General features: G+C 37.7%; 1 protein-coding gene across 2 annotated transcripts in view; it reads right to left on the reverse strand.

The window, feature by feature from the left end:
- Positions 1-14,317, reverse strand: part of FNBP1L (formin binding protein 1 like) — a 119,079-nt gene continuing 104,762 nt past the window's right edge. Inside the window, exons 10-15 of one of the 2 annotated variants that reach the window (XM_005894694.2) lie at positions 14,162-14,271; positions 12,641-12,773; positions 12,154-12,248; positions 5,004-5,152; positions 3,524-3,682; positions 1-2,256 (exon numbers count right to left, since the gene is read on the reverse strand). In XM_005894694.2, coding sequence (XP_005894756.1) covers positions 2,249-2,256; positions 3,524-3,682; positions 5,004-5,152; positions 12,154-12,248; positions 12,641-12,773; positions 14,162-14,271 — 654 coding nt within the window. In that variant the 3' untranslated portion in view covers positions 1-2,248. Of the gene's footprint in view, positions 3,683-5,003; positions 5,153-12,153; positions 12,249-12,640; positions 12,774-14,161; positions 14,272-14,317 lie in introns of both variants that reach the window. The other variant, XM_005894693.2, reaches the window with a different exon arrangement.

Below are 14,317 nucleotides of genomic sequence, written 5' to 3' on the forward strand. Positions count from 1 at the left end.
TGGACCATGAAAAGATTATTTTATTCCATGAAAATATTCTCAACAGAGAACACTATCTTAAACAAAGCATTTACATTAAGAAATCAACATGTGCACAGAAAGAGTAAAAATTACTGAAAAATTAAAGATTTCTTTTGGACAATTCACATGTTCAAATTTAAGAATGATTTAAACTGTGCAAGTACAAATGTCTTCCTTATTGTAATAATCCATATACAGGTTGCACTATTCCACATGAAGGAACCTGCCTCCTACGGAAGCAAATCCTGCAAGAAAAACAAACAGTAGCTTGTAAAGAACAGTTAGTCCTCACAAGAAAGCCTTAAACTTTGCCCTCTGTGGCTATTAGCCAAAAAAACACAAGCACTTCAGGCTTTGTACAGAAGACAAACACAGCCAGATCACATTTCCTCTTCATTGCTAACCTTGAAAATAAAAATAGCACTGGATTTTAAAGCTACTTTATGTAGTCTGTCAGTACTGAATAATGTCACATTATATAAATAACCCTGTAACGAGATTTAAAATCTAAAACTTCATAGTTTACTAGCCTTAAAGGTAATACACTATATGTCAGCTGTGTAATAGGAGCGTACTTGATCTTACGAAGGCACCCACTTTCACACAACTGTCATTCAGCTTTAGTATTAATATAACTGGTAGTACAATTCAAATAACACTGGGGAAAATTATTAAAGCAGTCACACAGCTTCTAAAATATTGCTTGAAATCCAACAATACATAGACCATTTCACGTTTTCTTTCCTCCCTCGAAACAGTAAAGAACCAAATTAATCAATCTTCCATGTTACAAATATTCCCCCCTCCCCCACCCACCTCCCTATTAAATGCCACTAAGAAATCAGTTAAGATACAAGTCATTAACAGAATCACAAATGCAAGGCAGGACAACATGAGCAATAGGGGCACTGATGACAATTATATATACAAGTATAAACATACAGAAACTCCCATTTTACAAGTAAAAGTGCACATAGATCATTACAAAGTTTCACTATATTTTATCCAGTTCAAATAAAATCATCACTCGGAAACAGACTATCATTGTAATAATTAAATGAGAACACGGTAACCCCAAATTAAAAGACAATGAGGGGAAAGGTCCATAAAACTTCTTATTGAAAACACTTAGTAAAGTAAAATGGACTCAGACATGTCTCTAGTTTGATGTGTAAATTTGAAGATGCACCATCAAACGTGGCAGAGCTCTAAAAGCCCCCTATGGAGGTTGTATGGCAGCTGCAGCAGCACTGCCAAGTTAAAGGAGGTCGCACTGAGCTGACACATGAAGCCCTTTGTGGGATACTGTAGTGGTAGAGTTGGCAATCAACAGATTTAGGCACTCTAGTTTAAGGCAGCATTTGAATGGAAGCAGCTGACTTCTGACAACAGTCCTTTGTCTTGAGGCGGTGAGTATCTTCTGTGTTTATTATGCCAGGATTTCACTGCTGACTATAGATTCTTCCCAGACTGAGGGGCTGAAGATCGATCATGTTTCAAAGAGTTCTTTGAACTGGGCTGTAGGCTAGAGCAGAGATGTTTTCTTTTTCTGATCATAAATACTTCAGGTTCACAAACTACTTCTTCATAATGCCAAAACTGGAATGTTCTGTAGTGGGGACATTATAGCAGCATACACAAATGCTAGGATGGAAACATTAGTGCTGGAGATGTTTGACAGAGTGATTTGCACTACAAATGTAAAACAAAACAAAGGCTTTGACAAGAACAAGGGATTATAAAAACATGCCTAAAAATCTAAACCCGATCACTCTAGACATGCAACAGGATGTTAAGCAAGCACAGAGGTGGCGCAGGCAGACACTGACAAATGGCAAGGATTCTGACAGACAATGGGTCTAAAAGCCAATTAAAACAGAGCTGGGACGGATAGTCCTGTTACGACAGTCAAATTTAATAAGAGCTCTGCATTCTTTCTAATTTGAATATCAGTAAAACAGATGGAAAAAAGGTTAGCCATTGTTGGCTTTTTTTCCTTTATATGAATAACTATAAATGACAAATTTAAGGGTTGGTATTACAATGATTTTTTAAAACAACACATGGAAATGCTAATGAAGTTAGTAAAAAATAATCATGTCTGCATGCACTCATGCAACTTGCTTCTCTCACTTTCTCTGAGCCTGACAACTCTAACACCTCCCCCCCCAAAAGCAGCTGCATGTAACCTCCTTCAACATCTTGCCCATTTCCTCAGAAACCCTCTTCAGGAACCTGCAGTCCAGGAGGAAAAAGAAAAGAACAATTACTGAAGACCTTTGGTAAGACCAAAAGGGATGTCCAGTTTAAAGCATCCATCCCAAATGCCTCTAAAATCATTTTATAGTCAGCTATTAAAAACACCAAAAAATGCTGGAACATGAGCAAAATTAAGGACCAGTCTCTTAACTGCTTCTTCACTTTACTTCCCTAGACAACTAGCACTGCCTATCTTGACTGTACAGTGTTTCCCACAAATGCTTACTAAAATTAGTTGGGAAAAAAACTATCCTAATAACTGACAATTCAGTTAAAATGAGGAAATGCCCTTCATGATAGTACAGATATATTCCTCCAACCCATTTAGTGAAAAAAAGTCATTTTTTCTTTCAGGCAAAATTTGCCAGTACTTCCCCACTATGCAAGATTTCCTCTATCTTAGTTTATTTAGAATCCACTTTCCTATGTATAATTGCTAAATGCTAGTATCACTAAAGTGACATTTCTCAAAAGACATTTCAAGATGAAAAATACAAGCATTAATTCAGAAGAAAGCTTGTACATTACTGAAAATTACTAGAAAACCTGAAAATATCCTTGGGTCTCAAAAGAAAGCCATTTTATTCACTTAAGAGCAAGACCAGGCCCATTTATTTTGCATCTCTTGATTAGCCTACTACAAAATAGATTATGTGCTACATGCCTGTTTTCTTCCTTTAGGAAACCAAAATTAAGAACAGGGACAAAAACGAAAATGATTACATCCGTATTTTATCCATTAGCTAATTATTATTACTTTTTCCTAGAAACTGTAGCTACAATTTGAAACTCCTATACCAAACCACTCTTTTGGGCATCAGCAAGCATTTCAGTGCAGTTTTACTTGAGTTCACTACCATCACTGTTTCCTGAAGCAAAGTGTAACGGGGTAGGGAGCTTTCTATCTATGGATTCCTGCCCAGTAGATCAAATTCTATGATTTATACGGCAGAAAAACATAAATCCTTCACACAGACTTAAGCAGAACACAGAGCAAAAGGCATCAGTTAAGCTTCACACCAACATCACTCAAATGGTAAAGCGTCACAAGAACAGCTTCTTGTGGTAATGTTCACATCTCTAAGATCGAGCCTACGCTCAGCTCACAGTGAACAATAAATCTTGGATGCCGTTTAAGCTTTCCTATGTTTTCCCACCCACTGACTGTGTTTTCATTTTGTTATCATTCCTATGTCATATGTGTTACAAACTTGCCAATTAGTTTAGATGTAAGTTACTGCACCTTTACTGTTTTTCTCTAGAGTTACATCTATGTATGATGTGGGAACGTAGCCTTCTTCACCGTTCTGTCTCCGAGCTCTTGTCCATCCATCACCCTTGTCCTCCTCAATAATGTACAGAACTTCACCTTCTTTCATTGCCAGAGTGCCTTCATTATGTCCTAAATGAGAGTTTTCATAGCACAATCATAATTTAAGCATAACAACAATTTTGAATAAAAGTTACAAATACAAAACAATGTGAAACCCTGCTAGATTTCAATATAATAGAACTATGAGCACACTGACTCTCGTTACCAACGACTCCATGATGCTCTGTAGTTTGCCCAACACTTCCATATATTTATCTTGTTTGAACTGCACAATAACCCTGTGAGGCTGGCATTAACAGCAGCACCGTGAAAGATGAAATATCTGAGCTACAATAATATTGTATGATTTGACAGGGTACACAAACTTCATTTCATTACTCTAACTCCTTCCTCAAATTTGAGTGGCAGTGCTATCTAGAAAATTCATGAAGTTTAGATCAAGAAAAGAGTAAAAAGACAGTGAAAGGGCTGGAAGAAATAAGAATATAATTGTAGAAGCAGAATGGTCATAATCATAAACCACAAATCTCCTTCAAAATCCCAATCCCTTAGCCATTCCCAAGCTGCTTAACAGTAACAATTTTCACAAATGAATCTTTATTTAACATATGCTAAATTCTTCCCTTCCTCTCTACATTACAACAAGATCTTACTTAACACAATTTTCTCAGAGTGAGGAATAACTGAAAATTACTCAATTTAAAAACCAAAACCATAGATGGGTAGGGAAGGACCTTAAATCGTATACCATTTTAATACCGACTTCTTTGTGAAGGTGTTACTCTGCTCTTTGGTGAAATGAAGGAAACAATTTTTCAAAGTCCAAGAAAGAGAAGGGTAACTAAAAACATGTGACAGGACCACACCTTCCTTCCCTCACAGTTTGTTCTCCAACTATCACAGGAGAAGGATGGCACATTCAGAAGCTACATTTTCTCCTTCTCACATTTGAAAATATGGCCAACAGACTCAGGATATGGTAGCGCAGTCAGCTATGCCATTTGCCTTATACCAGCCACTCAATGATAGCAACTTACAAGGAAGAGCATGAAGTGGTATCTACCAGCCTTCCACTTCCTGGGTTGAGCTATATGCTCAAGCAGCTTCAGCTTTGAAGAGTACATTAGTAAGGTCTCTTTGGGAAATTCTGTTATCAGGCAAAGTTGATAATTAAACAATAATCTTTATTAGGATACTGGTAACATAGGCAATTTCCTTTCAATGTCATATATAGAAGGAACATCTCTATTTGTAATGTAGTTAATATTCACACTAATGAGCCTGGATAATTTTCTAGTGATTGTATTTAGCTATAAGGACAGGGACTCAGTACACATGTAGACTTTAAGGAACCAATTTTATCAAATACAATGCATTAAGAAAATCATACCATCAAAAGGGTAGATAGCTTTGCAGTGTCCAATAGCAGGCAAGGGATCATCATCTTCAAACTCATCATCAAACTCACTGTGGTGGCCATGCTGTTGGGGTGGTCCACGAACTTCTTGGTTTGCATCATCAGTGTAACTTCCCTCAGGACTATAAAACAAAATTATATCTCATCAGGTATCACAAAGATGCGAACTTTTTATATTATCTACAAACTGATCTCCACAAGATCAATTGAGAGAATCAAAAATCAATGACACAGTTCCCAATTAAGCTTTTATTTTCTTAAATGTTGAAATATGTGTGTCTGCATGGCTTCTAATTCAAAATGCTTCTTTGTTGGATTTTCTGAAATTAAAAGAATTAAAGATAATAATGTTCTAGGCACTGGAGAAGGAAATGGCAACCCACTCCAGTGTTCTTGCCTGGAGAATCCCAGGGACGGGGCAGCCTGGTGGGCTGCGGTCTATGGGGTCACACAGAGTCGGACACGACTGAGGTCACTTAGTAGCAGCAGCAGCAGGCATATAACATGTACTTAGTAAATATGTCTCATTATCACTGGGTCCAGAGATAAAACGGAAAAGTGTCATGAACAGTTGGTTTTTATCATCCCAGATTCAAGAGGGATGGAGGGATTCACCCACTGCTTTTGCAAGAAAACTAAAATTTCTTAGAGGACCCACACAGACCCATGTTCACTTCACAGGCTTCAGGTAGACTTGCTCTGCCCTGGTTCCAGAAGATCCATCTTAGCAGAGAACTTGCATGACCAGAGTGAATAGCCCACAGGTAGGCATGTAACTCAGTAAGATATAACAGACTCTTGTTTGGGATTACTGAAAGAGAAACTCCCTTCCTTTATCACTGGACCCAAACCTGGAGAAATATGAGCTTACAGATTTAGAAGATCACCATATAGAGACTGTACAAAAAAGATCTTCATGACCCAGATAATCACGATGTTGTGATCACTCACCTAGAGCCAGACATCCTGGAATGTGAAGTCAAGTGGGCCTTAGAAAGCATCACTACGAACAAAGCTAGTGGAGGTGATGGAATTTCAGTGGAGCTATTTTAAATCCTGAAAGATGATGCTGTGAAAGTGCTGCACTCAATATGCCAGCAAATTTGGAAAACTCAGCAGTGGCCACACGACTGGAAAAGGTCAGTTTTCATTCCAATCCCCAAAAAAGGCAATGCCAAAGAATGCTCAAACTACTGCACAATTGTGCTCATTTCACACACCAGTAAAGTAATGCTCAAAATTCTCCAAGCCAGGCTTCAGCAATACGTGAACCGTGAACTTCTGATGTACAAGCTGGATTTAGAAAAGGCAGAGGAACCAGAGATCAAATTGCCAACACCTGCTGGATCATCGAAAAAGCAAGAGAGTTCCAGAAAAACATCTATTTCCGCTTTATTGACTATGCCAAAGCCTTTGACTGTGTGGATCACAATAAACTATGGAAAATTCTGAAAGAGATGGAAATACCAGACCACCTGACCTGCCTCTTGAGAAAACTATATGCAGGTCAGGAAGCAACAGTTAGAAATGGACATGCAACAACAGACGGGTTCCAAATAGGAAAAGGAATATGTCAAAGCTGTATATTGTCACCCTGCTTATTTAACTTATATGTAGAGTGAATCATGAGAAACGCTGGGCTGGAAGAAACACAAGCTGGAATCATGACTGCTGGGAGAAATATCAATAACGTCAAATATGCAGATGACACCACCCTTATAGCAGAAAGTGAAGAACTAAAGAACCTCTTGATGAAAGTGAAAGAGGAGAGTGAAAAAGTTGGCTTAAAGCTCAACATTCAGAAAACAAAGATCATGGCATCCAGTCCCATCACTTCATAGCAAATAGATGGAGAAACAGTGGAAACAGTGGCTGACTTTATTTTTTGTGCTCCAAAATCACTGCAGATGGTGATTGCAGCCATGAAATTAAAAGACGCTTACTCCTTGGAAGGAAAGTTATGACCAACCTAGACAGCATATTAAAAAGCAGAGACATTATTTTGTCAACAAAGGTTCACTAGTCTAGGCTATGGTTTTTCCAGTGGTCATGTATGGATGTGAAAGTTAGACTATAAAGAAAGCTTAGCACCGAGAATTGATGCTTTTGAACTGTGGTCTTGGAGAAGACTCTTGAGAGCCCCTTGGACTTCAAGGAGATCCAACCACTCCAAACTAAAGGAGATCAGTCATGGGTGTTCATTGGAAGGACTGATGTTGAAGCTGAAATTCCAATACTTTGGCCACTCGATGCGAAGATTGACTCGTTTGAAAAAACCCTGGTGCTAGGGAAGATTGAAGGCAGGAGGAGAAGGGGACGACAGAGGATGAGATGGTTGGATGGCATCACTGACTCAATGGACATGGGTTTGGGTAAATTCCGGGAGTTGGTGATGGACAGGGAGGCCTGGCATGCTGCGGTTCATGGGTTGCAACGAGTTGGACACGACTGAGTGAGTGAACTGAACTGATATAGAGCCTTAAAATGAAGTTAACACAGTGGAAGACAGAACTGTGAGGTAGAAATGGAAAACTGAAGATATCATCTGAGTTCCTAGATCAAGCTCTCCCTAAAGTCAGTCAATACAATCCCGTTTCTGTTTAAGTCAGTATGGGTAGAAGACTCATCCTGTCACTGAAAATCAAGACTCCTAGGAAAATTGATTTCCAATTAACCACATTAACAGGAAAGTTAGTAACTAAGAAAATCCAAAAGAGCAGGCAAGACAAAGACAATTTTTTGGTAAATTTTTACTTCAAAAGAGAAAAATGTTAATTTTGCCAAATAATCAGATGACTGAATGAGATTTTAATAATAGTAAAATTTGCCTGATTAGATTTTGCAGTATTTTCAGTATGTCTGGAAGCTACATTCTTAATAACACAAACCACAGAGATTAGATTATTTTAATCTCAGTTCAGTTCAGTCGCTCAGTTGTGTCCGACTCTTTGTGACCCCATGAATCACAGCACGCAAGGCCTCCCTGTCCATCACCAACTCCCGGAATTCACTCAGACTCAAGTCCATCGAGTCAGTGATGCCATCCAGCCATCTCATCCTCTGTCGTCCCCTTCTCCTCCTGCCTCCAATCCCTCCCAGCATCAGGGTCTTTTCCAATGAGTCAACTCTTCGCATGAGGTGGCCAAAGTACTGGAGTTTCAGCTTTAGCATCAGTCCTTCCAATGAACACCCAGGACTGATCTCCTTTAGTATGGACTGGTTGGATCTCCTTGCAGTCCAAGGGACTCTCAAGAGTCTTCTCCAACACCACAGTTCAAAAGCATCAATTCTTCAGCACTCAGCCTTCTTCACAGTCCAACTCTCACATCCATACATGACCACTGGAAAAACCATAGCCTTGACTAGATGGACCTCTGTTGGCAAAGTAATGTCTCTGCTTTTCAATATGCTATCTAGGTTGGTCATAACTTTCCTTCCAAGGAGTAAGCGTCTTTTAATTTCATGGCTGCAATCACCATCTGTAGTGATTTTGAAGCCCCAAAATATAAAGTCTGACACTGTTTCCACTGTTTCCCCATCTATTTCTCATGAAGTGATGGGACCAGATGCCATGATCTTCATTTTCTGAATGTTGAGCTTTAAGCCAAATTTTTCACTCTCTTCTTTCACTTTCATCAAGAGGCTCTTTAGTTCCTCTTCACTTTCTGCCATAAGGGTGGCATCATCTGCATATCTGAGGTTATTGAGATTTCTCCCGGCAATCTTGATTCCAGCTTGTGCTTCTTCCAGCCCAGCGTTTCTCATGATGTACTCTGCACAGAAGTTAAATAAGCAGGGTAACAATATACAGCCTTGACGTACTCCTTTTCCTATTTGGAACCAGTCCGTTGTTCCATGTCCAGTTCTAACTGTTGCTTCCTGACCTGCATATAGGTTTCTCAAGAGGCAGGTAAAGTGGTCTGGTATTTCCATCTCTTTCAGAATTTTCCATAGTTTATTGTGATCCACACAGTCAAAGGCTTTGGCATAGTCAATAAAGCAGAAATAGATGTTTTTCTGGAACTCTCTTGCTTTTTCGATGATCCAGCGGATGTTGGCAATTTGATCTCTGGTTCCTCTGCCTTTTCTAAAACTTGGTTGAACATCTAAAGAAGTTTGCGGTTCACGTACTGCTGAAGCCTGGCTTGGAGAATTTTGAGCATTACTTTACTAGCGTGTGAGATGAGTGCAATTGTGCAGTAGTTTGAGCATTCTTTGGCATTGCCTTTTTTGGGGATTGGAATGAAAACTGACCTTTTCCAGTCCTGTGGCCACTGCTGAGTTTTCCAAATATGCTGGCATATTGAGTGCAGCACTTTCACAGCATCATCTTTCAGGATTTAAAATAGCTCCACTGAAATTCCATCACCTCCACTAGCTTTGTTCGTAGTGATGCTTTCTAAGGCCCACTTGACTTCACATTCCAGGATGTCTGGCTCTAGGTGAGTGATCACACCATCGTGATTATCTGGGTCGTGAAGATCTTTTTTGTACAGTTCTTCTGTGTATTCTTGCCACCTCTTCTTAATATCTTCTGCTTCTGTTAAGGTCCATACCATTTCTGTCCTTTATCAAGCCCATCTTTGCATGAAATGTTCCCTTGGTATCTCTAATTTTCTTGAAGAGATCTCTAGTCTTTCCCATTCTGTTGTTTTCCTCTATTTCTTTGCATTGATCGCTGAGGAAGGCTTTCTTATCTCTTCTTACTATTCTTTGGAACTCTGCATTCAGATGCTTGTTTCTTTCCTTTTCTCCTTTGCTTTTTGCTTCTCTTTTTTTCACAGCTATTTGTAAGGCCTCCGCAGACAGCCATTTTGCTTTTTTGCATTTCTTTTCCATGGGGATGGTCTTGATCCCTGTCCTGAACAGTGTCATGAACCTCTGTCCATAGTTCATCAGGCACTCTGTCTCTCTGATCTATTCTCTTAAATCTATTTCTCACTTCCACTGTATAATCATAAGGGATTTGATTTAGGTCATACCTGAATGGTCTAGTGGTTTTCCCCACTTTCTTCAATTTAAGTCTGAATTTGGCAGTAAGGAGTTCATGATATGAGCCACAGTCAGCTCCCAGTCTTTTTTTGCTGACTGTATAGAGCTTCTCCATCTTTGGCTGCAACAAATATAATCAATCTGAATTCACTGTCAACCATCTGGTGATGTCCATGTGTAGAGTCTTCTCTTGTGTTGTTGGAAGAGGGTATTTGCTATGACCAGTGTGTTCTCTTGGGAAAACTCTATTAGCCTTTGCCCTGCTTCATTCTGTACTCCTAGGCCAAATTTGCCTGTTACTCCAGGTGTTTCTTGACTTCCTACTTTTGCCTTCCAGTCCCCTATAATGGAAAGGACATCTTTTTTGGGTGTTAGTTCTAAAAGGTCTTGTAGGTCTTCATAGAACCATTCAATTTCAGCTTCTTCAGCGTTACTTGTTGGGGCATAGGCTTGGATTACCGTGATATTGAATGGTTTGCCTTGGAAACGAACAGAGATCATTCTGTCGTTTTTGAGATTGCATCCAAGTACTGCATTTCAGATTCTTTTGTTGACCATGATGGCTACTCCGTTTCTTCTAAGGGATTCCTGCCCACAGTAGTAGATATAATGGTCATCTGAGTTAAATTCACCCATTCCAGTCCATTTCAGTTCACTGATTCCTAGAATGTCGACATTCACTCTTGCCATCTCTTGTTTGACCACTTCCAATTTGCCTCGATTCATGGCCCTGACATTCCAGGTTCCTATGCAATATTGCTCTTTACAGCATCAGACCTTGCTTCTATCACCAGTCACATCCACAACTAGGTATTGTTTTTGCTTTGGCTCCATCCCTTCATTCTTTCTGGAGTTATTTCTCCACTGATCTCCAGTAGCATATTGGGCACCTACTGACCTGGGGAGTTCCCCTTTCAGTATCCTATCATTTAATAACAAAAACTCGTGTTGTACTATCTCTTAAGGAAATGTACTCTTTCAAAAAGTGATAAGGGAGAGGAAGAGGAATTAACATCCTGCTACCAGGTATCTTACTGTTAGGTGCTTTGTGTACATTATTTCCTTCATTACCAATAACCCTGAATGACAGGTATTTTCATCTTTATTTTATATTTTAGGAAACTGAGACTCAACACTAAAAATGAATTTGCTAAATGTGAAGGGGAGGGATAAATCAGGATTTTAGGATTAACACACACACAACACTACTATACATAAGATAGATAACCAACAAGGATCTACTGTATAGCATAGGGAACTCTACTCAATATTCTGTGATAACCTATATGAGAAAAGAATTTGAAAATGATTATACGTATAACTGAATCGCTTTATTGTACATCTGAAACTAATACCATAAATCAACTATAAGCCAGTAAAATTTTTTTAAAAACTCAATTTGCTCAAATTACAATAATTAGTACAATAAACAATAATTACAATAGTACAATAATTACAATAAACCAATTATCGATACTAGATCTCTCAAATTCTTCTCTGAGTCCAAATTTGTTGGATTTTACAATAGTTACAATAGTACAATAGTACAATAGTACAATAATTACAATAAACCAATTATTGATACTAGATCTGTCAAATTCTTCTCTGAGTCCAAATTTGTTGGATTTTACTATAAGGTGGGGATGGGGTGGTGGAAATATTATTCAAAGGGAGAAAATGTCACAAATGATCTGAAAACATGGAAACTTGGTAAAATGTCTTTTGGAAGCTCTGATCCAGTCTAGCAATATACACTTATTTTATTTACAAAACTTTGAGTAATTTGACAGTTAAATTTTTCTTTGGTATAAGCTACCCAACTCCATCTAAACTTTCAGGCACTCTTCCTAGGTTTGAGGAGCCCACGCCTCCAGACTATAACTCCCAGAATTTTCCAAGTTCCTACCTCTGTTTTTAGATGCATTACAAACTGGAAATGAGTAGCAAAATAAGAAATCATAATTCATCTGTAGCTAATGTAAAGAACAGAGAATTATTTAGGTTCAAAGACTGAGTTATTAAAAGCCAAACTTATCAGATTAGGAAAAAAGAGAATTGTCCAAAATTTAGGACAAAAGAGAAAAGTCTGGGGGTGGGGGGAGAAAAAATACAAATAAAATGCAAAAATAACCTTTCTCGTCCCTGTGTTACAAGATGATTTATGTCACTGCTATGTCTTCTGTCTCCTCTTCCACCTGTTTTGCCTTCAACTTCAGAGAGCCAAGCCTTATGGGGAAAAACAAATAAAACTGAGCTCAATAAGTATATTTTAAAGTTCATAAGATATTCTACATTGAAAATGTGATTTGAGCCTTTATTATTATGTAATTCTTAGACAAGGGAAATCTTTATTTCAATTTGGTCAGTGATCAGTGTTACAGCTGATTAAAAATAGTATAAACATGTAGTTTTACATAAAGTTTTAAATAAGAAAAAAACTTCAATGAGGGGCTAATTCTAAAAATGATACCTTATTTTTATATCATAATGATGCCTTACTTTTAGATTATAAACCCTACAAGAAAATATTTGAGGATAATTCTATCAAGAACCAATTTATCATAATGAAGTTTATAAAAATGAACTTATCTTTGAAAACTGCTAAACAACAAATCTACCTCATTCTTGTGGATTTCCATTCGCAGGCGGTCAATATTATTCATGGTCTCTGCTAATTTAGGCTGCAAACTCCCTGGGTCCCCCATTTGTGGATTCTTCTCATATACATCTTTCATTTTGTTGAGCGCTTCTCTGAAAATGAGAAGGAAGCCACAAAATTAAACATTCACTTCACATGTTTCCAGGTAAAAGAGTTTCATTTGATTCTGGGGACTCACATGCAGCCTAATCTTAAGAGTCCTAGTTCTTTAACTTTAATCAAACATTACCTGATTAAAGATAATCTGCACAAAGTTGATCATGTACATACTGAATATTAGTAATTTATAGAGACAGTCTTTTAAAACATTTATAATTTTTTCAAGAAAGATTTCATGTCTCATTTCTTGCTTCCTAAATGAGATTATATAGATTTAATCAAGGGCTGGAAGAATATTCCCCAATGTTCTTAAACTCATCATGTCCCAAATCAAAGTCACTACATGCCCCCATCCAGACACATTATTCCACTGGTGTTCCTTACCTTACTTCAGAGCACTGTCATCCTCCCAACCCATCTATACCACCTCTCTCTAAGTTCACATCACTCATCCTCTTCACTTCTCCAATCTTACCACTGTAAATTATGCCTCAATTAGCTCCTCTGGACTCTTAACATCTGACATTACTAACATCCCCTAATACTCTTTTCTTCCTTGATTTCCTGGAGGTAATATTTTCTTTTTCTTTCCTTTTACCTTTATCTCATTATTTCCCTCACTGGCTCCTCCTTTTTTTCTGTTCATCCTTAAGTGTATTTCATAAAATGACAGATTTCTTCTCGTCTCATCCTACGGTCCTTCTTTTTAAGGAGGATCTCATTGCTTTGTTTTTTCCAGTTTCACTGAGACATAATTGACTAATATCACCTATCTTCAGATGATTCTCAAATATGAATTCTTCAATCATTCATGTTAGAGTTTAAGCTTCAATTTTATCTTCAGTGTAACAGCAGATATAAGTTACCAATCACTGTAATAACCCTTTTTCATCATATATAAATTTCTATATTTACTAAAATAAAACTGAACCAAAAGAAACTCTTTATGAAGTTGAAAAAAAATTAAAGCTATGAGTGAATGATCTGCAGTTGCAAGTAATTAAACACCGTTTTCCAACATTTCTGCTGCACAGTAATTTCAGCCTCAGATTTCTATTGAGCTCCATTTACATACCAAAGCAAAACAAAAATTATCAAAGTATATACCCTTGATAATAAATCAAAACTATCTTTAAATTTTATGGAAGACATACACATACACTATTAGCATCCAATAAGTAAACTGAACCTAAGAAACTCTCTAACATTTCAGTTTAAAAATATCACAGAGCAATCACACAATTTTCCAAAATCTAGTTTTCCCTGAAAAAGTATTTCAATTAGGATGTATAATTTTTAAGCCTTTTATACCCCACATTTAAACATATCATTCATATTAGACTCCGAAAGGAATAATAGAGAGGACTTAATGGGAAAATACTTTTGATCTGATTCTTTCTGTAGTTCTCTGTTAAGTTCATCAATGCGCTGCTGCAGTTTTTTACGTCTCTGTTCTGGTGGCAGATGACTGAAATCTTCTAGTGCTGGGCCCTGAAAAGAGAATCTAAATCATTATAAAAATACTTTCATGAAATTT

This window comes from Bos mutus, chromosome 3, assembly GCF_027580195.1.
Source record: "Bos mutus isolate GX-2022 chromosome 3, NWIPB_WYAK_1.1, whole genome shotgun sequence".
NCBI classification, from domain to species: domain Eukaryota; kingdom Metazoa; phylum Chordata; class Mammalia; order Artiodactyla; family Bovidae; genus Bos; species Bos mutus.